This window comes from Desmodus rotundus, chromosome 4 (assembly GCF_022682495.2).
Source record: "Desmodus rotundus isolate HL8 chromosome 4, HLdesRot8A.1, whole genome shotgun sequence".
NCBI classification, from domain to species: Eukaryota; Metazoa; Chordata; class Mammalia; order Chiroptera; family Phyllostomidae; genus Desmodus; species Desmodus rotundus.
This window is the reverse complement of record NC_071390.1, coordinates 30544966-30569331: the sequence shown is the minus strand read 5'-3', so window position 1 is coordinate 30569331 and position 24366 is coordinate 30544966. Positions and strand designations below refer to the sequence as shown.

The 24366-nt window shown below is 44.0% G+C and overlaps 2 protein-coding genes across 2 annotated transcripts; both read left to right on the top strand.

Moving 5' to 3' along the window:
* The first annotated feature begins 1015 nt into the window (after positions 1–1015).
* Positions 1016–12490, top strand: LOC112307363 (interferon-induced protein with tetratricopeptide repeats 1B-like). Its single transcript, XM_045197800.2, has 2 exons — positions 1016–1142; positions 6925–12490. Exons 1-2 carry the CDS (start codon positions 1138–1140, stop codon positions 8354–8356), a joined length of 1437 nt encoding a protein of 478 aa, XP_045053735.2. The 5' UTR covers positions 1016–1137; the 3' UTR covers positions 8357–12490.
* A 4225-nt stretch (positions 12491–16715) lies between these two features.
* LOC112307389 (interferon-induced protein with tetratricopeptide repeats 1B) lies at positions 16716–24137 on the top strand. Its single transcript, XM_024563462.3, has 2 exons — positions 16716–16846; positions 22443–24137. Exons 1-2 carry the CDS (start codon positions 16842–16844, stop codon positions 23857–23859), a joined length of 1422 nt encoding a protein of 473 aa, XP_024419230.1. The 5' UTR covers positions 16716–16841; the 3' UTR covers positions 23860–24137.
* The last annotated feature ends 229 nt before the right edge of the window (positions 24138–24366 follow it).

Below are 24366 nucleotides of genomic sequence, written 5' to 3'. Positions count from 1 at the left end.
CACACACATTTACATACTTTGTTGGCTGTTGCCTCTCTCCTTAATGCATCTCTGTCCTGTGTGGTTCATGGGTATGTGTATGTCAAAGACTCACTGGGAAAGATTCTAAATACCTAATCAGCTGGGCCAGAGTCCTGCAGAATCAGGAGTGTTGCCAAGTTCACACTTATCACAGGATGAACACTTGCTCTGTTTCCCTGATACACAGCCATACTCCTGTGAGAGCAAACAGCCCTCCCATCCTTCATTTCAGCACTTACACTTCCATTCCTTTCTTTCAGAACGGGGTTAGCGCTGGTGCCTTGCAGAAAATATTTTCACCTGAAAACTCAATTAGCCTGCTAGCAGCTTTCCAAATGATACAGGACTAGAAGGCGATGACTGACCGGAAGTGACCCCTTTTAAAGTCTCTTTTCCCCCTGCACAGATCAGTCCGTCCTTGGGAAAGGCTGGATGCCAGGCTCTGGGTGTGGGCATGTCCACAGCTCCCTGACTTGAGACCTAAGGTGGGATCATCCAGGTTGCCCTGGACCAAAGCTCCCAACAGAGTGCCCTACCTTAGCAGCTGCACAGTCAGAGTCATGATATGAGGCACCTCTCAGTCCCCACAAATTAGCAGTGGCTCTCTAGATTATTTCTTTAGACATAAGCCACTCACTCCGGTCCAAGTAGTTTCCATTGCAGACGTCCCTGGAATTATATCAATGGTACATTGTTGATCGTTACAAATTACACAAGAATTGGACACGTTATACAAAAATCTAGATCTCTGTCCCCCCACTGATCTTTCTACAACACTTCAGTTATCATAAGGTCCAGGTAGTCTCTGCCCTCTATGCCACATTGACCCCTGTAGGGAATTTGCATATCGAAACGGCTTCTCACAAACATCCTCCCAATTGCCAAAGCTGAGCATGTACTGGCAATCAAAGCAGAGAGAGCCCCTCTTTCTAAGATTCATTTTCACCAAGTTGGAAAACCTGCCGATCTTATTGGGCCTTCAGGGTGTGCAATCTCCTGGGTATAGCTCCCGTATATAAATACCGTGCTTATCTGAGAAGCCTTAGAACTGTGTGGACCAAATCTCAGAGCAGCCTCCTCCCCTCCTGCACCCGGCGCCTGCGGCCTTGTGGCACCATGAGGTAAAGACTTTCTCTGCCTTGTTGCTCTTGTTTCTGTGTCTTTTGACATTCCTCGACTTTCCTAAAGGGCCGGTCCTTAGGCCTCCTGCCAAGGGAGCTGATTCACTCCTGCCTCACACTCTGACAGGCACCCCTAATAACCTGGTAACCGAGGAGAGTTTAATAAGAGGGCTGTTTAAGAGGGAGTGGAAAATCAGCAGAAGATGGAGCTGGACCCAGGGCCTCCCAAGGGTGTTAACGACTCTAGGCCAGCAAGGGCAGGAGGAGGGAGCAAGCAGCCACCAGACCTGTTGAGACCCTAGGCTATACCTGTAGGGAAGGGCTTCTCAACAAGTCTTTGGTGCAAAACTCAACTACTGACAACCCAAAGTCTGGCACAGTGGGAATTAAGACCCTGAACTTCACCTCCTCCTGTACTCTAACTTCTGGCTGATGCCTGCCAGTGGGCCAAACCCAAAAGGAAGTCAACAATCAAAGAGGTCCCATTAATGAAATCCATACCATCCATCTCCATGAGCACACAGCACGGGACAGAATGTAGGAAGGGAGATGCAGAGAGGGGAGACAGACTATATGTACAGAGGCACATTTCCTAAGTGTCCCATTACTGAGCGTGCTCAGTAAGTGCAGCAGTGCCTTTAAGACAATCAATGAGAAAGCTCCTATCTTAATTCCAAAACAGTCATTTGTGGAGCACTCCGTAAATGCAGTGACTATTTCCCAGGAGACACTGATAGAATGAATGTTCGCCAGACACCAGAAGCCTGGCCTTGAGGGAGACAGGCATGGGGACCAGTCAGCGTTTACAGCCTTTCAGGCAACACTGATTATCTTCAAGTGTCAAGGGGAAGAAGCTATTTTTAAGATGGCCATTTTTCTGTTCTTTTTGTAAAAATGTTTTTATTGTTGTATAAGTACAGTTATCTCCCTTTTTCCCCCACAACCTGCCCCCACCCCAGCCATCCCCACCTCCCACCCTCCATCCTACCCTCCTTGGCTTTGTCCATGTGTCCTTTATACATGTACCTTTATGGCCCTTACCCCTCCCCCCTCCATTATCCCCTCCCACCTCCCTCTGGTTACTGTCACTCTGTTCTTTATTTCATTGTCTCTGGTTATATTTTGCTTGTTTGTTTGTTTTGTTGGTTAGGTTCCACTTATAGGTGAGATCATATGGTATTTGTCTTTCACCACCTGGCTTATTTCACTTAGCATAATGCTCTCCAGATCCATCCATGCTGTCGTGAAGGATAGGAGCTCCTTCTTTTTTTTCTGCTGTGTAGTATTCCATCATGTAAATGTACCAGTTTTTTGATCAACTCATTCACTGATGGGCCCTAGGTTGCTTCCAGCACTTGGCTGTTATAAATTGTGCTGCTATGAACATGGGGTGCATAGGTTCATTTCACTTAGTGTTTCAGGATTATTAGTGTATAATCCCAGCAGTGGGATCACTTGATCAAAAGGCAGTTCCATTTTTAGTTTCCTGAGGAAATTCCATACTGTTTTCCACAGTGGCTGCACCAGTCTGCATTCCCACCAACAATGTACTAGAGTTCTCTTTTCTCCACAGCCTTACCAGCATTTCTTGTTTGTTGATTTGGTTATGATGGCCATTCTGACCAGTGTGAAGTGATAACTCATTGTGGTTTTAATTTGCATCTCTCTGATGGCTAGTGATGCTGAGCATCTTTTCATATGTCTCTCGGTCCTGTGTATGTCTTTCTTGGAGAAGTGTCTGTTCCGGTCCTTTGCCCATTTTTTCATTAGGCTGCTTGTCTTCCTGAAGTGGAATCATGTGAGTTCATTATATATTTTGGAGATCAAACCCTTGTCCGAGGTATCATTTGCAAATATATTTTCCCATATGGTTGGTTCCCTTTTCATTTTGCTAATGTTTTCTTTAGCTGAAACCTTTTTATTTTGATGAAGCCCCATTTATTTATCCTTTCCCTTATGTCCCTTGCTCTAGGGGACATATTGCTGCATGGAATATCTGAGATTTTACTCCCTATGTTCTCCTCTAGGACTTGTTCTTATTGATGCAAAGTTTCCTGATTACTATGAAACTGTGCAACTGTGATTACTATGAAATTCTCTATGAATTTCGCTAAACCAACTGTTCTCAGAGTGTGGTCCCTGGATCGTGAGCAGCCACATCGCCTGGGAATTCGTTTTAAATGCAGATGCTCAGGTCTCAAATTCAGGGGTGGGGGGAAGAGAGGACCTCAATCTGTATGTTATAAGTCTTCCAGATGATGACAATGAAAGCTCAGATTTGAGAAGCCACTCAGCCCCTAGACATTAGACATTAGACATTAGACATTAGACGCCACTCAACCCCTTACTCGACGTTAGGATATAGGAAATCTGATCGGGGTTGTGATGCGTTAGTTCCAAAGAGTACATGTTCCTTTCTTTCCTGGCTTGGTTCGACTGGCAAACTGTAGAACATATTTTCTGATCCAAAGTTTTCTCACCTGCTACAGTCATCCCATCTGCCACTGCAGTCAGTGGGACGGGAAGAGCTTGCAGGAAAAGGGGACCCTCCTTCAGGATTCCTTCTTCAGTGCGCATCTATACCTGTCCCGTGAAAAGACTGCAAGTGAGGGATTGCAACAGAGTTCACCACAAGAGTCTCCGAGTCTCTCTTTTGAATATAACTAACTGCTGGTCATAAACTGGTGTGGGCAATGTCTGTATCTGTAGGGATGACAGAAAGGAAGCCCTCCCTTTCCCCCAGCCCTAGCAGTGAGGCTCTCTAAGTCATTTCGCAGTGGCCTGTAGTTGTTTGTAGAATCTCCTGACATAAGGCAGCCTAAGGGGATTTTGCATTATCCTACACTGAATAAAGCCCATATTAAAATGTGTATCTGCCACATACGAGAGGTCCCCCCCAAAATGGAATTATCTTCTGGAGGGCAGGCCCCTTATAGTACAGGCTTCCCCTGGTAGGTGAGTGTTCGAGGAACCCAACTGTATCAGTGTGCCAGCTGGTGTTGTTGTGAGAGGCTGCATTTGGCTTCAGTGAATTTTTTTGAAGACTTTTTCAACACATTTGTCCATTTCATGATGGGTGATTTATGAGCATTCAGCAGCTTTTGACCAAAAACTGGCATGACCTCCATGTTCCACCCTCCCTTTTCACCTAATCTCACCCTGTTCGACAATTTTTTTTGTTTGTTTCCCTGAATGAAAAAAGTCCTCAAAGGAAAACATTTTGCCAATGTGGAAGAGGTGAAACAAAAAACAGCAAAAGCACTAAAAGGCATCAAAATCAATGAGTGCAAAAACTGTTCTGAGCAATGGACTAGTGTCTCAACAGTTGTACTGCATCACATGGAGAGTACTTTGAAAGTGACTGAAGTTTGAACATGTGAGAATAAATCCAGAATTTTTTATAAATAAATTCCAGGATTGTGGGGGTCCCCCGCCCACATGCACATACTTGTAATTTGATAATAATACTTTTACTACCAGTAACAGTACATTGTGTGTGCTCACTAGGTAACAGGAGGACTTCAGGTTCTCAACGTTCCCATTCTAGAGTGTGGAGGTGCCTCTCTAATGACCTGCTGCTCCACAGCCTTCCCAGGGCCCAAGCCCCGAACGAGGTAAAAGATGACACATGTTGATGAACAGCCACCTACAAGGAGGAACAACAATTATCTTCTGGAAGGTCCCAGGGCAGCCGTATAAGGCTGTTCAAGTCGTGCACTTGAAGTCCTGCAGCCCTGGTGAGGGCTGGAATCCAGTATAATTTCCACCCATTAATACATGGCACCCTGGCCCTAATTAGATCACCCAGAAGAAGGAGGGCCTCTTTCAGCTTCCCAAAGGCTCTGACTGGGCAGAGATGCGGAGACTGGGGCACATGTTTAAGCCGTGGGGATACAATGTACAGCATACAGAATAGAGCCAATAATACCATAACTCTACGGTGACAAGTGATTACTGGTCTTGTTGCGGTGACCACTTCAGAAGGTATATAAATGTTGAGTCACTATGTTACACACCTGAAACTAATATAATACTGTATGTCAGTTGTAACTGAAAATAAATTAATAAAAAGAAGAAAACCTGGTTGGTTCATACATAAATATTCTAGCAACTTCCTCAGGCCACGTCGCTTTACGTGAATGAGCTTCCTGGCACGGTGTCTGCCCTCATCATACCATGGACTGCAGAGGGCAGAAGTGGAGCATCTGGGCTAAAAGCTCTTCCTGGTTTTACGTCCTTTGGAGGCAGTGAGTGTTTTCAGTGAGCATTCTTAGGAACTGTGTGGACTGCACGCACCCCTAACTCCTCCCCTGCAACACGATACACACGCATATGCACCGCGCACACACACGCTTCACTGGCTGATATTCCTTGACCACGGTTAGGTGGTGAAAAGGAAGGCCAGTGCATGTTCTCACCTGGGTGATCAACCACTCAGTTACGGCTTTCGGCAAAAACAGACTCCAATGGGACATCACCTCTGAGGCCTGGGGAAGATGGGCTTGGCATTGTGGGGAGTTTTTGAAGTCAAGACTTGGGGGGGAAATGAGAGGGCTATACGAAGCTGCCAGCTGTATTTGCAGAGTAAGGCTGAGAATCCTCTACTCAAACGGACTTGTGAATTTTTTTCTCTCACTTTCAAAAGGGGATGTTTTGTAGTCTCTTTTGCTATTAGATTATGGTCAGATATTATGAGTCAGGATGGTAAGATTTATATAAAAATTTCTATCCATTGGAATAAAAAAAGTTCATAAGCTTCCACCTGGGATCTTTCCTTGGGACTGATGGGTGGACTAGATATTGAGTGTGGAATATAAGGTAATCAGTTGAAGACACAGAGGCAAATATACCCACGTAAGATGTGAGGATGACTATTTCAAATATTAGAGACATTTATTTCTCTCCTCTCATGTTCTTGGAGGGGGAATAGAACTTCAGCTCTATTTCACAAGAGGCTGAAATGCTGGAAAGAAAATGTCTCATCCCACTGACTCATTCCTCTTCTTGTCTCCCCCTTGGTAGCTAAGACCACTGTAATTGTTGAGATTTTGAGTACCTGTCACTAACTATGCTACAGGGTTGCCTGAGATACAGCTCACTGAATTCCAAAGGTAGGACTTACCACTCCCTTGCATGGGCACATCTGTCCTCATGCAAAGTTCACTCATCCCCCTACTTGGGACCTGTGCAGGTACAGTAAGTTTGTTGCTATGAGGTGGTTCCTCCCACTTGCCAATCTCTCTGGAATTGGTTAAGTTCATTCAAGCATAGACATCAGCCTAGTACCACACTCTCCACCCCAGCTTAAGCATTCATGAAACCTGTCATTCAAACAATATTGGTCTCTCGTATTTTGCTCAGAACCCTTCCTGGGAAGTAAGAAAACCAAACTGTCTTTATATGTTGAGAACATGGAAAAGATGAGTAAAGAACCTATCCTTCCGTGAACCCTTTCTCCGCATTTCTTCCAATAACGTTGATGGTGCTCTGCAGTGTTGAGCAGGGACAAGCGGAAGGGTTTTGCAGTGTCGGAGATGAGAAGAACTGATCTCCTTTGCCCTGCTTTCTCATAACTCTCTTGTTGGAACCATGAAGTGGTTAGCATTTCCTCAAGGTCTTTATGTCAACCTGCTCTCTGCCCGAAGATGCAGGCATAAACACTGGAAGGAGATGGATAATGAATCAAAAACACTTGGGGGTAATATTTGACTATTCAAAGTTCTGGTTTAATTTCCATTGGATCAAGTGGTCCTGAAAAAATGATTATTGTCTATTTTTACAGTTGTGAATCAAATGGGGATCTCATTGAAGACAGACTTGTTCAACTCAGATGTCACTTTACATGGAAGTTGCTCATCGAAGACGTTGAACTCAGTGATTTAGAAAACAGGGTCTTCGAAGAAATTGAGTTCCTAGACACAAAATTTAATGTGGCGATACACAACCTACTGGCCTACGTGAAACACCTGAAGGGCCAGAATACGGAAGCCCTGCAGAGCTTGAAACACGCTGAAGACCTAATCCAGAGAGAACACGCTGACCAGTCAGAAGTGAGAAGGCTAGTTACCTGGGGCAACTATGCCTGGCTCTATCACCACATGGGCAGCCTGGAAGAAGCCCGGATTTATCTGGACAAGGTGGAGAACACTTGCAAGAAGTTTGCCAGCCCCTCCCGCTACACAGTGGAGAGTCCAGACATGGACTGTGAGGAAGGGTGGGCCTTGCTGAAATGTGGAGGAAAGAATTACGAACGGGCTAAAGCCTGCTTTGAAAAGGCTCTGGAAGTGGACCCTGAAAATCCGGAATTCAACACTGGGTATGCAATTGCCGTCTATCGCCTGGACGGGTTCAACAAAGCATCACAGACTGATGAGGCATTTTGTCTGCACACGCTCCAACGGGCCGTCGAGCTGAATCCAGAAGATGCGTATATTAGGGCTCTCCTTGCCCTGAAGCTTCAGGATACTGGACAAGAAGCTGAGGGAGAGAAGTACATCGAAGAAGCACTGGCCAACATGTCCTCTCAAACCTACGTCTTTCGCTATGCAGCCAAATTTTACCGAAAAAAAGGCTCCGTAGATGAAGCTCTTCGGTTCTTAAACGTGGCCTTGGAAAAAACACCCTCCTCTGCCTTCCTGCATCACCAGGTAGGGCTTTGCTACAAGACACAAATGATTCAAATAAAGAAAGCTAACAATTGGCAGCCCAGAGGAAGAGATAAAGAAAATGTGCTCAGATTAGTTCATATGGCTATCTGTGAATTTGAAAAGGCTTTGGAACTAAGGCCCACGTTTCACATGGTGTATATGGACCTGGCTGAGATGTACGCAGAAATGGGCCAGCACAGAAAGGCTGAGGATATTTTTCAGAAACTGCTGAGCATGGGGATGTTTCATGATCAACTACACCAAGATATTCATTTCCGCTATGGCCGATTTCAAGAATTTCACAGGAGATCTGAAGCTGATGCTATTGTACATTATTTAAAAGCAATAAACATAGAAAACTCATTATTTACAAGCAATAAAAGTCTCAGTGCCTTGGAGAAATTGGTTTTAAGGAAACTTCGAAGAAATGAAGCAGACGTAGAAAGCTTGAGCATCCTTGGGTTCGTCTACAAATTGAAAGGAGAAACGCATGAAGCCCTGGAGTGCTATGAGCGGGCCCTGAGGCTGGCTGCTGGCTCTGAGGGCTCTGTGGGACGTGTTCCTTAGGCGTGGAAATATGGACCATCTCACATTCCATCTGATTTTAGGTTAACGTGCTAACCATCTTTTCTGTGTGCTGCTTTCAGAAACATGTATTTTTTTTTCACCCCCATCCAGCAGGAAAGCATTTCTGTGAAATCTTTTGTAAGGCAAATTGCCCTGAATCAGTCAATTACCTTAGGAGATGTTTTGCAAATGAAATGGAGCTGAAACACAGAGGCTCACAGAGCACTCACAGCCCTGGCAGTTTGGTGCTGAGCTGCTGAGTGTAGCTCCTGGGGAAGGAGCACAGCCGCTGGGGTAGGTGCGCAGCCTCTGTAAAGGCTCTGTGCAAGACAAACAAACGATGAGCATTATTCTTTTTGCCCTTTTTCACAAGGGTGAAAACTCTTTGAAACTTTCCAAGTACTAACATATGTCTTTGTAAACGCGAATGGTGGGAAGTGAAGTTTTGAAAAGTGAGCACACCTGTAGCTGCTTCTCCTCAAAGGAAGGCATCACTTGGAAGAGGCACTGGGTCATCCAGGACTCCATGTTGCTCCTGCGGCACACTGGCAGGTGTGCTGATGGATATCCTGGGAGGCCTTGGGGTTCTCAAGGTATCAATCACAAAAGGTTTCAATATGCAGCCTACAACACTGCCCCCCAAGAAAAATCATTATCCTGACCTTACGAGCTGTGAAGGCTAGCACTGAATTGGCATTGTCTTGGCAACCCCAACTTCTCTTCGTCTCTATTCAGCTTTTCCTCTGCTACCTGGAATCCATCTGCTGTCTCTGGCAGGCTCTGCTATGAAAACTAATTAAAAGTAAAATTCGGCATATACATGAGGGTATTATTTGTAGTAGGGATTTTCAACTGGAGTCAGGGGAGGTAAGAGACAAGAGGAGAATTTTGCCACTCAGGGCAAAAACAAAGCGGATTTGGCAACATCTGCAGAAAGTGTGTTTATTTCTTTTTCACTTGAGGACACGCCCATTGATTTTAGTGAAAGTGGAAGGAAGTGAAAGAGAGAAGGAGAGAAGCACTGATGTGAGAGAGAAACAGCCACCAGTTGTCTCCTGTACGAGCCCTTACTAGGTAAGGAACCTGCAAGCTAGGTTTGTGTCTGGTAGGGAATTGAACCCATGAGCTTTTTATTTAAGGGATGGTGATCCAACCAACTGATCCACACCAGCCTGGGCTGGAGAGTTTTGATAATCACAACTACAGGGTGCTGCCGCCATCTAGTGGACATACTTAATGATGCTGGGTAAACATTTTACTGTGCTCAGGACAGCTTCCCACAGCAGAGTTATCCAGAAAAAGTCAGTGGTACCAAGGCTGAGAACTGTGACTGAGACCCATCTCCTGGGCGAGTTATTATTCCTGAACACTCAGCGTTCCAAACTGGTTTTAAATCCTTTGCCATGTTTCACTTTTTATTTTTATTTTTCTCCAGTTGCTGTGCTTTACATGTTTATAGTAGAAATTCAAAAGACAACACTATTGATTTTCCCAAGAATCCACTCAGTCCAACAGTCAGAGAAAAGAAGATTGATATTCAAATTCAATGTAGGAACTGCAACATGATCAACATCCACAAAACAGCCAGGTGTTATTTCTCCTCAATGCTGAAAATGCATTTTCCTTTAAAATTTTTGTAGATGGCTTTTTCCTTTATGAACTTGAAGTTCTAAACAATATAAGTAGGCCCTGGCTTCTGTGGCTCAGTGGACTGAGCACCAGCCTGGGAACCAAAGGGTCTCCAGTTTGATTCCCAGTCAGGGAACATGCCTGGATTGCAGGCCAGGTCAGGTCCCCAATAGGGGGTGCAAGAGAGGCAACCGCAAGTTGATGTTTCTCTCCTTGTCTTTCTCCCTTCCCCTCTGTCTAAAATAAATAAAGAAAATCTTTTAAAAAATAAAATATACTTGGCACAGGGGAAGTGCTTAATACTTTTAAAGAGAATAAGCAATATAAGTAGAGAGCCAGGAGGAGGTTTTTTCCTTCAATTGTTTCCTTCTAATTGTTACCATTGATTGTTACTTGTTATCCATTTAGACCTCAATCATCAAAGACTATCTCTTGGCCCAGACACAGCTGAGACAAAGGAGGGGAAAGAAGAAGGAACAAGGAATAAAAAACATGACCCAGACACTGGAGATTGTTTCAAACACTGCAGTTCTTTTAAATGTTTCTATATCCTTAGTAAGGAGACAACTCTGGATTTATTTTTCTACCCAGAACAAGCTGTTCATTACCTTTTCTAAAATGTGTCTTCCCTCTCAAGATAAACAGTGCAACAGCGACCACAATAGCCCAGCTCCTCCACATGACTTCTCGGCCTGATATCTTATGACTTGCCCCGGCTCTCCTCACCCCACCCACACCATCTGCACAGGCCAACCTGTTCCTACCCCCAGGCCTTTGGACTTACTCTTTCCCCTCCCAGGAACCCTCTCCTTAGCCCCACATCACAGTGTTCACTCCTTCACCTTGTTCAGATCTTTGCCCAGTTGACACTTTCTTAGTGAAACCATCCCTCACCCACATAGTTATGATAGCAAAATGCCCCGTGGGGTCCAGTGACCGACCCCAACCCTCAGGGTCACTGGATTGAACCAGTAGAACAAGATTATCGTCTTTTCCTTGTAAACGGGGTGTGACTAAAGTCATAACAATATGCACCTGAAATATTTTATCAATTAATTGTACTGACTGCCTTCTTATGCATCACCAAAAATATAAGTTGAAGGATAGATAGAGAAGTTGATGGATGACTAGATATGTAATAAAGGGAAATTAGTAAAATGTTGTTGCTAAGCAGTGAGTGTATTAGTGTTTGCAAAATTCTCTCAACTTTCCTCTGTTTGATGATGCTCACAATAAAATGTTAGGATGGAAAGGCCAAAACAATATCCAAAAACTAAGTCATTAAAAAATGAGGAGAGGCTTTAGGAACCTCTGGGACAACTTTGAACATTCCAACATCTGAATCATAGGGATGCCAGAAAGAGAAGAGGAAGAACAAGAAATTGGAAACTTGTTTGAACAAATAATGAAGGCAATTTCACCAATCTTGTGAAGGAAATAGACATGCAAGTCCAGGAAGCTCAGAGAATCCCAAAGAAGTTGGACTCAAGGAGGAACACAACAAAGCACATTATAATTACATTAGCCAAGATTAAAGATAAGGAGAGAATCTTAAAAGCAGCAAGAAGAAAAGAGAGAGTTACCTACAAAGCAGTTCCCATTAGACTATCAGGTGGTTTCTCAAAAAAAACCTTGCAAGCAAGAAGGGGCTGGAAAGAAGTATTCCAAGTCATGAAAGGCAACGACCTACATCGAAGATTACTGTATCCAGCAAAGCTACCATTTAGAATGGCAGGGCAGATAAAGTGCTTCCCAGATAAAGTCAAATTAAAGGAGTTAGTTCGTCATCACCAAGCTGTTATTATATGAAATGTGAAAGGGACTTACAAAGAAAAAGAAGAAGATCAAAACTATGAACAGTAAAATGACAACAAACTCACAACTATTAACAACTAAACCTAAAAAACAAAAACAAACTAAGCAAACAATTAGAACAAGAACAAAATCACAGAAACGGAGATCACATGGAGGGGTTCACTGGGGAGGGCTGAGAAAGAATGGAGGAAAAGGTATCGGGAATAAAAAGCATAATTGGTTGTGGGGAACCATTCCAAGCGTGGGAAATGTGGCTCAGCCCCCACTCGGAAAAACCAGTGGGGAGCAAAGTTGGTGGGCAGGACCCACGTCCACGGATAGGTTCTCCCGTGGGAAATCAGGCCTGCATTGTACCCAGACTGCTATGAGACTTGCTCTTGCTGAAACTCACTCACCCTGAGGCAGCAAATGTTTACTGAGTATCTTTATCTTCCCAAAATCTGAGCTAGACCTTCCAGGTATGGAGCATAGCTGGTTTCCACCATTTCTCCTTTTACATTGCAAATATCCTCCTTTGATGTATTCAGTGACATCCACTCCTTTGTCTGCAAAAGATAACCACCCAAAACAAACCTATGCATAATAAATAAGGACCCTCTTTGATGTAAGGGGTCTAGAAAAACAATAAAAGCCTGTCAAGGCAAGGTTCAGGGCGCTCTCCTCTTGAGAGAGTGGCCATGCCGTCCCTTTATTTCCACAGGATTTCTGTAGTCCATGTGTATTTGTATATTGCAACCACAACACCGGATCCTGCGGGCTGGGATCAGTGTCAATTGGTAGGTACAAAATAGACAGGAGGAGGTTAAGAATAGCATAGGAAATGGAGAAGCCAAAGAATTTATATGTACAACCCATGGACAAGAACAAAGGGGAGTAATGGTTGGGGCAGGGATGTGCAGGGCAGAGGGGAATAAAGGGGGAAAAATGGGACAAGAGTAATGGCTTAATCAATAAAATATACTTTAAAAAATAAAATGTTAGGGTGAAAATGTCAAAACAGTATCTAAAAACTAAATCAAAGAAAATAAATGGATAAAGCAAATACACCAAAATATATATGGGCTAGAGGATAAAACCATACAGAAAGAAAGTATTGCAGCTGATTTTTCATGTATTGTAATTTGACTCTAAATCTCTAGAAGAATGTAAATTTTACCAACACACACCTTCCAAAAAAAAAAAACCCAACAAAAAAGTCTTAAACTCTTCTCAGCAATCATTTTGAAGGTGTTTTGTTGATTTTATTATTTTGAGAGTTTTCTTAGTGTATGCTGGAGTAGATCATATGAATGTTGGTATCACTTACAAAAGAGAAATTCAGTTTGGGAGAAATGATACACAAATGTGAGACTAATTAGATTAAGTACAAACCTCGTAAAATTGGGTTTGTACCTGAAGTCAGGATCAATTTTATCTTTCAAATACACACCAAGCACCAATGTCATTTTCCTGATTGTGATATTCTGCAGCAGTCATGTAAGTTGTGACTCTTGCTGGGCTGGAATGGGGGAAGTGAAGACTCTTCCAGCAACTTTCTTTAAATCTACTTCTCCTTCAAAATATGCCTGAAATGTAGAAGAAGAAATGATAAATATTCACTTAGTGCTTGAATATATTTCAGTAAGCTGAACTGTGGGTCAAGATGGGCTGAGTGGAGCCTTGAGACCCACAAGAAGATACGAAAATCATCAGACGATTCATGAGGAAGGACTTGTGGTGTTTTTAAGTCCTTCTACATGGATATGATTGGAAATATTTGGGAACAATCACAAAGTAAGTGCAAACTTTGTAGAGAGGGGTCAGAACACTCAGGAGTCCATTCTTTTCCCATCCCAACCCATGGATACAAAAGGGACACTGGGCAGCTCGGGAAATGAGGAGGAGTGGTGAAGATACTGGAGCCCGGCCTCAGGGGAAGGGAACTACGTCCAGGAACTGAGTCCCAATCACTCACGCAGGGAATTTCTGTTGCTCAATAGACACCAGGAATCAGCAGGGCCCTGGTGACAGCCATTGTGTACTTCAAAATCACCGGAGGGTTTCTTTCCAACACTGAGGTTGTGGGGCCCATTTCCAGAGGTGATTTCAAGTGGTCGGGGATGGGGCCTAGTTACATCACTCTGACCTCCCCCCACACCCAGACAATGCCAGTGTGCAGGAGTGGGGAGACCCCATAGCCCACTGCAATCAGATGGGAAAGGTGAGGCCCAGAGCCGTGATGTGGCTTATCATTACTGGTGAGTCTCACAGGGAGCAGGCCCTAGCCAGGCTCCTGGGGCTGGACGCAGCCCTGGACCCATTTTTATTTTCTAAAAGTTTCTTGTTTTCTTTTCTACCTGTAAATACACACACACACATTGCCTTTCTCTCTCTGTAATGCCTGTCTGTCTTCTGTCACTCATGAGTGTACTTATCCCAAGGACACACAGGGAAGGATTCAGAAGATCTAATCAGCCTGAGGCAGAGCCCCAGGGAACGGAGATGAGGCCAGCTCACAGCAGTGACAAGAGAAACGTTCTGTCTCTCTGCCTTCTCTGCAGTGCATTGGAAAATTACAACCCCAAATGCTTTTTTCCCCTAGAATTCCAAAGTCACCTTGTTCCCAAAAAGGAGAGAGTTTCTAGTTCATTAATTTCAGCATTTGTTTAGAGCTTGAACATTTACCAGAACACATGGATAAACCTGTTTTATTTATTTGGAAATTTTTGTGCAGAACTTCCTGACTAGTTCGGGGTGCGGCAGGCAGAGTAGGGTTACAGCTGGAGCTGAGTTGTGAAACACCCAACCTTTGTTGAGCTCTCCTCCAGAACAAGGACTTGTCCTGGAAGCTGATCACCAGACCGCCCTGTGCCCGAATGACTCAGCCCCGGCATGCAGTGACCTGTGCTCTTTTGGGGAATACGTGTAAGCGGTCCCAGTGAAGGTGGTTCCCCTTGTCTATTTGGAGAAACGCTGCTTTGGGAGATATCCCCAGTGCTCTCCTTACTGCCGGAAGTAAGGAACCTCCTTTGCTCAAATACTGCCTTGGTCGACATTCACTGGGCTGCAGGAGATGAGCCCATTATGCTCAGTAACAATGTCTCAGTGGCAGCTTCTAGACTGACGAGGGCTGAGACGAGGGCTGAGTCTAGGCAGGAGGGATTGAACAGAAATTTTTTAGATCTGGCCCTGTGTCTGATTAAGTGTTTCTAAGACAAAAATATCCTTGCAGGTGTTCCTCTTTTGTTACTTTTTTTAAGAGACTAAGTATAGATACCTTTCTTTTTAAAGAAAATATTACTTTCACTTGAAGACTTAAAATCATCATCATCATCATCATCATCATCAGATCACCTGTTATTTGCATGCTTATATGTGCCAGGGAGTTCCTAATGATTAAACTCAAGTTCTGTCAACTACAGTTAATGTTAATGTTAATGTTAATGATGTTAATGTTACTTAATCGAGGCTACAAGTGGGCACTCAGCTAATCTGTGTGCTCCAACTATTGGCGTTCTGGGGTTATATACTTTAGTCATCTTCTTGGTTTCCACCTCCTTCTCCCCCTTCCAGACCTTGGGATTAATACAGTCGCAAAGGCTCTCTTTCCCATGGAAGTGAGGCTTGCAGAATTTGAAGGGCTCCCCTCCTCTTGTGCCATCACAGTTATGCATTTGATTCTGTAAATGCCACACCCTGCTTTACTTCCCCTCTGGCCACTCTTTCCTGGCTTCGACCTAACATTGAGTTACAATTTGATTCAGAATGTGGGAATCCACGCTAAACCAATAGAGGACTCCCTATGGCAAACAACAGCCCTTGTTCTTGCTCCTTCACAGGGATCAGAGATCAAGAAATTCCCTTGGGTCCCTGGCTGAGCAGCTCAGTGTGTCTCAGCGTCGCCTGATGCACTGAGATTGTGGGTTGGTCCCTGATCAAGGTGCTGCGGGTCCAGCACTAGCCAGTGTGAGCTCTCCAGAAAAGCAATTCTAACTGTCTCCTCTCAATAAGCACTTCCCCGTGGTTAGATCAGCCGTGGTTTAGTAAAGCCTGCTTTGCAAACCAGCTGGGGAATTTCCATTTTTCTACAGTATCAGGAGAGCGGGGCAATTTCCAGTCAAAAACGGGAGAAACAGGAGACTAATGTGTACCCAGGATCCCGGTCTCAGCACTCACTTTTCTCCACCTCTTACTCCAAACATCACGAGTACAGAAGATGACATCCAAGCCCCAGTGCCATGAACACCTGAACAGTTGCACAGTGTGACAACCCTGTCTGCTGAACAAGGACACATCACATAACTACAACAAAAGGCATTAAAAGTAAAAAAAAATTGTCATTTGGGACTAACATGTTGTGTTTAAAGTCTCAAGATGGTAGCACATACATTTCTCTGTCCCTCAGTATGCTAAGGAAGAGGGTACAGGCCTCTCATTGTCATTGATTCTCTGGAAGGGTATGCAAAGGCACAGAATAGTTAGGAAGGTACAACTTCGCTCTCAGAAAATAGGAGCAAAGTTAGGTTAACGCTCCAGTTTAGAGATTGGCAGAATTTTATACCATACAATGAGCAAATTCTGTTTCCAGATGAGCGAACAGGCACAGATCTGAGCATGACCTTGGCAAGTTCACACAGCCAATTGTCACAGGGGTCCCTGGCTCCAGGGTCAGTGGACTGGGCATAACTGGCATCTCCTAGCTCCCAGGCTTCTATAAACCTGCTTGGTACAGACTCTGAGAGAGGAATTTGCCTATCACGAAAACTATTCTTCACCACCAAAACAAAACAAAGAAAATGATAGTCAGTTTATCCTTGCAGGGGACAGGAACTCTCACCACGGTCAGTTTCACTTTCCAGTTTTGGTTTCCACACTGGTTTCTAAGTAGTTCTTTGACTGACACGCCCACAAGTTTCCTGATTAGTTGCTCTTTCCCTCCCTTATATATCCCTGTCCTGGGGCTTCAGCTTGTCTGCACATCTACAAGGCAGGCTGGCAGATCTCAGAGCTGCCCATCCAGCAAAACAAACACAGAGCAACTGCTGCCTGATTCCCAGCAACAATGAGGTAACAGTTTCTTGCTTCTCTGTCTTTCTAACTTTTGGAAAAAATGTTAATTGTTACTATCTGAACAGACTTAGTTTCCATGATGTCAAGTTTCCTCACACTTCTGTTTGGGCATTTGCGTGTGCACTGAGTGTGTGTCTGTGCACACCCATAGACACACATAACCTGTCTTATTAGTTCAGGCACTTTCATCTTTGTTAGCATGGCCCTGAGGAAGCTTACCTCATGTTAAAGCCTAAGAAGAGGAGGGGAAGGGCAAAAGAACTTTGCAGGAGAAGACGATCCCAGTCTCTCCTGCTATTTTCCACCGCACTCACCTCTGTGTGACACCAGGAGGGAAGGCCCAGTGTGTCGGGATAGAGACGGGGCTTTCAGTGGCTCCTCACCATGGAGGAGCTGCAGGACTGCACAGCCATAGCACCTGCAGTCGAGAGCTGGTCAGATGTGTGGGGGGAAATACTGTGGGGGTGTGGTGGGAAAGCTCGCTGCCTAGAAAACAAGCCCTCTGTAGGCTGGCTTCCTGGCCCCCTCTCCGCGTGGCGGAGCTGCCATGTGAGGCCAATCCAGTGCAACTGCCATTTAAGATCAGCAGCCAGGGGGTCTGCAGGGTCCTTGATGGCCTCCTGTCCCTGGGGCTTGGCTGGGGTTCTGCACTGGAGAACTGCAGTCTTCCTTAGCTAAAGGACCTAAGTGGGGAATTTCTATACCGTCCACACTGAATCTACATTCCAATAATTCCTGATGTCAGCAGATTAAACAGAAAAGTCATTAATCAATCAATATTGATCTGCAAATTGCCCCTCAGTGCTAGGTAAAATTTTGAAGGGGCAAAAGTTTCAGAAAATGCACAATTATGGGCCTTTGATAAACTCTCTTTCCTCCCCTCTCCTTCCCCTGACTCCCAGTTCCTTCCACAGACAAACACAGTGGGTGGTCACTGACGATGATGATGATGATGATGATGATGATGATGATTATATAAAAGTAGCATCACTTCCTGAATGTTTATTAAGTGCTAGCTGGCTTCCAAAATTATTGTATAAATAATTGCATTTAACCCTCAAAAGACACTGTGAGGCAGGTATTCATATTGACTGTGCTATAATGAATCTTAGATTTTAAAATGTAAGATCACACAGGTAGTAAGCGATAGAGCTCAGACTCCATTCTGAACCAATGAGCCACAGTCTCCATTCAATGGGGCCTTATTTAACCTTTAAACCAATGTTTCCTAAAGGGTACTGTAAACAAGCAGACAGATGTCTATTTGCGTGGTGCCTTGGTGCATGACCCAACAATTAATGCTACGAGGAACAGGCCTTTATCTAAACTATTCCAATCTTTGGGCCGCTCAGTGCACTTATGCTCCGAGCCCTCCTTTCCTGCAAGACCTAGCACTTCCCTTGTTCCCCAAGCCGTAAGCCTAAAGCAAACCCAATAGTTCCCCATGTTCTTATCTTAAGCCCGCTACACAAACAGTTCTCCAGTACCTCTGGAAGGTACCAAAGTTGCCATCCTGATGCAGCAGCTCTCTCCTTCAGGATCTGGGGTATGTTTTCATCAGCTTCCATGGAACAGTCCAGGAAGGCATGTGCTGTGGTGCACTGGATCACAGTGAAGTCCAGGAAAGGCACTAGTCTCAAAAGTCCAGATAGAGTTTGTATTTGCACAGCAGCAGGTCAGCCTGTTGCAAAGAAGGGTCCCGATGGCTTTGAGGTCTGCTAGAGCAGGCATGATCAAAACAGTCCGCTTGCTTTCTTAACAGCCCAGGCAGACCAGCTCCTACCTTCACTACAAGCTACATCATGATTCTCCTATTCCCTTCCAAGCTGTATGGCTGGCTGAATTCCCTCTCATGGCTGCCCATCTGCTTTTAAATCCTGACCCAGAGTCTTCTCTGTGACCTCATTTCCGACTCCTCCCACAATGGGCTACATTCTGCCAGTCCTCTGTACAGATTATATTGTCTCAGCGGCCATCCTTTGTCAGGGCTGGCATGCCTCCATGATGCAGGAGAACCCCTTATGAGTCAAAGTCTTTCCCGTCTCCTGGGCCTTGAGTGGCAGCATGACAATTAACATAGTTATTAAACTAGCCAAGTGGTTATAGACACGCAAAGTACCTCTCAATCACTGTTCCCCTTCCCCCATCCCCTAAACCAGGGTTTGTGGAGTACCGTATTTTGCCGTGTATAATACACACATTTTTGCCCAAATTTTTGAGGGAAAAATGAGGATGCACTTTATACATGGGTAGTACTAATTCTACATCTATATAAAAGTTTTTAATTCTTTTATTTTTGCTTATGCATTAAGAGTGTAAGTCTAGAAAGCAATAATGATATCTGTATGTTCAAAAATAAATGCTAAACTTCTTTGTAATACAAAAATCAAGTATCTAAATATAAATAACTGAATCACAAAATTAAAACTAATGATTTTCTTCCTGAAAGTTTGGGCCAAAAACATGTGTATGCATCACACATGGCAAATACATAATATTCCTTCATCCCCACCCTGCACACCATCACAGTACCACTGGATGTTTATAATTTCAGGTGGTCTACTAATTAGCATGTTTTGATGCTATTTTGTGTTTCTTTCAATACGTACTACAAAAAACTACATATATAATTTGAAGAATTTCTCTTTGGGTTAATGATATGTTTTCTTATTGCGATAAAACACATGTAAGCTAAAAATTACCATTTAAACTATTTGTAAATACTCAGTTTTCCACAGTACAGTTGCCATGTTGGGCGACATCGCCAGTGTCCACTTTAAGAATATTTCCATCACTCTGAGGGGAACTCCTTGCCTGTTGATCAGTCACTCCCCACTCATCCTTTGGCCCACGCCCTGGCAACCATTAATCTGTGTTCTATCTCCGTGGATTTTCTTTTTGTGGGTATTCCATAAAAGTGGAAACATATAATATGTGGCCTTTTGTGGCTGGCTTATTTCAATTAACATAATGTCTTCAAGATTCATCCCTGTTGTAGGATGTGTCACTACGTCCTTCCTTTTGAAGGTTGAATAGCATTGCTTTGTATGTATAGGCCACAATTTGTCTGTCCCTTCATCCATCGCAGGACACTTGCGTTGTTCCCACCTTCGGGCTGTTGTGAGTAGTGCTGTTAGGAATACAAGTAGACAACTATCTGGTTGAGTTCCTAGTGTCACTTATTTTGGGTGTATTTCCGGGAATGGAATGGCTGCATCCTATGGTGATTCTACGCTTCATTTCCTGAGCAGTCAGCACCATTTCCCACAGCAACTGCCCCATTTCACACCCCACTGTGCACAAGGGCTCTCATGTCTCCATGCCCTCACCAACATGTTATTTTCTGCTCTTCTAGCTTTATCAATAGCCATCCTAATGAGTGCAGAGTGGTATTGTACGGTGGTTTTGAGTTGCATTTCGCTAATGATGGGTCACGTCGCACATCTTTTCCTGTGCTTCTTGGCCATTTGTACGTCTTCTTTGGAGAAATTGTCCACTCTCGTCCTTTGCCCATTTTTTAATCAGATGTTTGTGTTTTGTTGCTGTTGTTCTTGATTTGTAAGTGCTGCTTATATAGTCTGGATATCAATCCCTTACCAGATACGTGATTTGCAAATAATTTTCCCATTCTGTGAGTTTTTTCACTCTAATGACAGTGTCAATAAAGTGAAAAACTGCATAAAAGTTTTACATTTTGATGATGTCCAACTTACCTGTTTTTACTTTTGTTGCCTGTGCTTTTGGTATCATATGCAAAACATCATTGCCAAACATGATGCCCTGGAGCTTTTTCCCTATGTTTTCTTCTAATATTTTCATAGTTTTAGATCTTACATTTAGGTCTTTGATTGCTTCCAAGTGCCTTTTGTTCTTCCTTTTGCTGTGAAGTAAGGGTCCGACTTCATTCTTCTGCACATGAATATCCAGTTTTCCCAACACATTAGTGGAAACACTGGGGTGGTCAGTGGGGTGTTCAAGTCCCCTACTGGGGCTGTATTGCTGTCACATTCTCCCTTTAAGTCCACCAAGTATAGCAGTTTCTGGAAAATGCGAATACACCCCTATCATATGACTTAGCTGTTGCACTCCTGGTCATTTTCCCCTGAGAAATAAGAATGTATTTTATTTTATTTGTATGTACAGACAAAAGCCTATACAAAAGTATTCATAGAACATTTATTTGTAACAGGCCCAAACTTGAAACAACCGAAGTGTCAGTGATAAGTGAAAAAAGCCAGTCTCAAATGTCATGTATGATTCCGTCTACGTGACACTCTTGAACTGACACAATCACAGACATAAAGGACAAGTCAGCGGTTATCAGAGGTTGTGGATTTCTCAGGAGGGAAGGAGGAGACACATATGACTATAAAGGGACGGTGGAAGGGCGGCACCTGTGCTGATGGGAGAGCTCTGGATCTGGATAGAAGTGGTGGCTCCCTGGATGTAGTCATGTGATACAATGACATAGACTATGCACATATTCTGCCAATTCCAGTTTCCTAACCTTGATATCACATGATCGTTGTGTAAGATGTAATCATTGGGAGAAACTTGGTGAAGGGTGCACGGAAACTATGTGTTCCCTTTGCTTTCTGTGAATGTACAACTATTTTCAAATAACTAGTGGGAAAAGTAATGGGTCAAAACTTTCTCTTTTAGGTGGTCTTATTTTCTTGCCTAATCTGCAGACTAAGGTCCTGAGGTTCTGCATTTCTACCTGTGTTCCGTCCAAATGGAATTAGTAGGAAAATAGAAAACTCATTTTAAAATTTTTTATTTATAGATTTTGAGACAGAGAGACACAGACAGACAGACATCGATTTGTGGTTGCACTTAGTTATGCATTGATTGGTTGCTTCTTGTATGTGCCCTACGCAGAGATTGCACAAGCAACCTTGGTGTATCCAGCCAGTGTTCTAATCACCTGAGCTACCCAGCCAGGGCCAGGAAACTCTTATATAGCATGAAATATGCTCTAAGTGCTTTGCACACGTGGCTTATTAATCCTCCCCAAACCCAGTGTCATAAGAACTATTGTTATCCCTATTTTACAAATAGGACATTGAGGCACAAAGAGGTTCTTGGAGAGAAAGTGCTAGAGCCAGCCTATGGAGCAAAGCAAATTGCATCCAAACTCCATGCAGACAGACCTTAGAAATACAGTTGACCCTTGAACAATGCAGAAAGTAGGGACGCCCAGCCCAAGCCCCCAACCCCATCCCCACACAGTCTAAAACTCACTATAACTTTAAAGTCTACAGTCAGCCCTTCATATCCATGGACTCAACTAACCACAGATCAAACACAGCAGTGTTTTCAAAGACAATTGGTTGGATCCTTGCATGCGAACCTCCTGATAGGAAGGACTGACTATATTGAAACAAATCCAGATATATGTAAGTGAGCCTACAAGTTCCTACCCGTGTTGTTCAGGGGTGAACTATAGAGGAACTCTAACGAAGTAGAAAAAGAAAAATTGAGGCAGCTGCATCCTTTTCCAGGCTAATCTATACATTTGAAGTGATCTATCTGGCTTCTTTCCATTGGCATTGTCTCGCCTAACACAGACAATCTGCTTGTGTTTTCACAGCAAGAATGCTGAGGAAGATCAGCTCAAAGATAGGCTGGAGCAGCTGAGATGCCATTTTACATGGAAGTTGATCATCGAAGATGTTGAACTCAGTGATTTAGAAAACAGGGTCTTCGAAGAAATTGAGTTCCTAGACACAAAATTTAATGTGGCGATACACAACCTACTGGCCTACGTGAAACACCTGAAAGGCCAGAATACGGAAGCCCTGCAGAGCTTGAAACACGCTGAAGACCTAATCCAGAGAGAACACGCTGACCAGTCAGAAGTGAGAAGGCTAGTTACCTGGGGCAACTATGCCTGGCTCTATCACCACATGGGCAGCCTGGAAGAAGCCCGGATTTATCTGGACAAGGTGGAGAACACTTGCAAGAAGTTTGCCAGCCCCTCCCGCTACACAGTGGAGAGTCCAGACATGGACTGTGAGGAAGGTTGGGCCTTCTTGAAGTGTGGAATACAGAATTACGAACGGGCTAAAGCCTGCTTTGAAAAGGCTCTGGAAGTGGACCCTGAAAACCCAGAATTCAACATTGGGTATGCAATTGCTGTCTATCGCCTGGACATCTTCAGCAAACCATCACAGACCCTACGCACCCTGAAGCAGGCCCTCAGGCTAAATCCAGAGAATGCATATATTAAAGCTCTCCTGGCTGTCTCGCTGCAGGGTGTAGGACAAGAAGCTGAGGGAGAGAAGTACATTAAAGAAGCACTGAGAAGCGCGTCCTCTCAAACCTACGTCTTTCGCTATGCAGGCAAGTTTTACCGAAGAAAAGGCTCCGTCGATGAGGCTCTTCGGTTCTTCAAAATGGCTTTGGAAAAAACACCCTCCTCTGCCTTCCTGCATCACCAGGTAGGGCTTTGCTACAAGACACAAATGATTCAAATAAAGAAAGCTAACAATTGGCAGCCCCGAGGAAGAGATAAAGAAAATATCCACAGATTAATTCAGATGGCTATCTGTGAATTTGAAAAGGCTTTGAAGGTAAGACCCATATTTCACATGGTGTATATGGACCTGGCTGAGGTGTACGCAGAAATGGGCCAGCACAGAAAGGCTGAGGACACTTTTCAGCAACTGCTGAGCATAGGGGTCTTTGGTGATTCTGTACGGCAACAGATTCATTTCCGCTATGGCCGATTTCAAGAATTTCACAGGAGATCTGAAGCTGATGCTATTGTCCATTACTTAAAAGCAGTAACAATAGAAAAGCCAACATTTTCAAGAGAAAATAGTCTCAGTGCTTTGGAGAAATTGGTTTTAAGGAAACTTCGAAGAAATGAAGCAGACGTAGAAAGCTTGAGCATCCTCGGGTTTGTCTACAAATTGACAGGAGGAATGCATGAAGCCCTGGAGTGCTATGAGCGGGCCCTGAGGCTGGCTGCTGGCTCTGAGGGCTCTGTGGGACGTGTTCCTTAGGCACGGAAATATGGACCATCTCACATTCCATCTGATTTTAGGTTAACGTGCACAGACCATCTTTTCTGTGTGCTGCCTCCAGAAACAAGTATTTTTTGAGAAATTACTCACACCTGATCAAATATTACTTGTATTTAGAAAATAGTGAAATAGATTATATTTTTCTCTGTGTGACTCAGAGAGGAACAGAGGCATAAACCATTTCATGTGAATGTTATGTAGTAGAAATAACAGTTTGTTAAGGCAATTTGTTGCAAATAAAACTGCACTTTCATAAAGTAAAATGATTCGTTTATTTTCTCAACAAATACCGTATTTTCGGACTATAAGATGCACCGGACCATAAGACATACCTAGGTTTTAGAGGAGGAAAAAAAATCCCAGCTCCACAGCCACCCCCCGCCCCCGTTCCTCCCCTCCTCCTGCAAGCTACATTCGGACTATGAAACGCACCCCCATTTTCCTCCCAAATTTGGGGGGGAGGACATCTTAAGTCCAAAAATACGG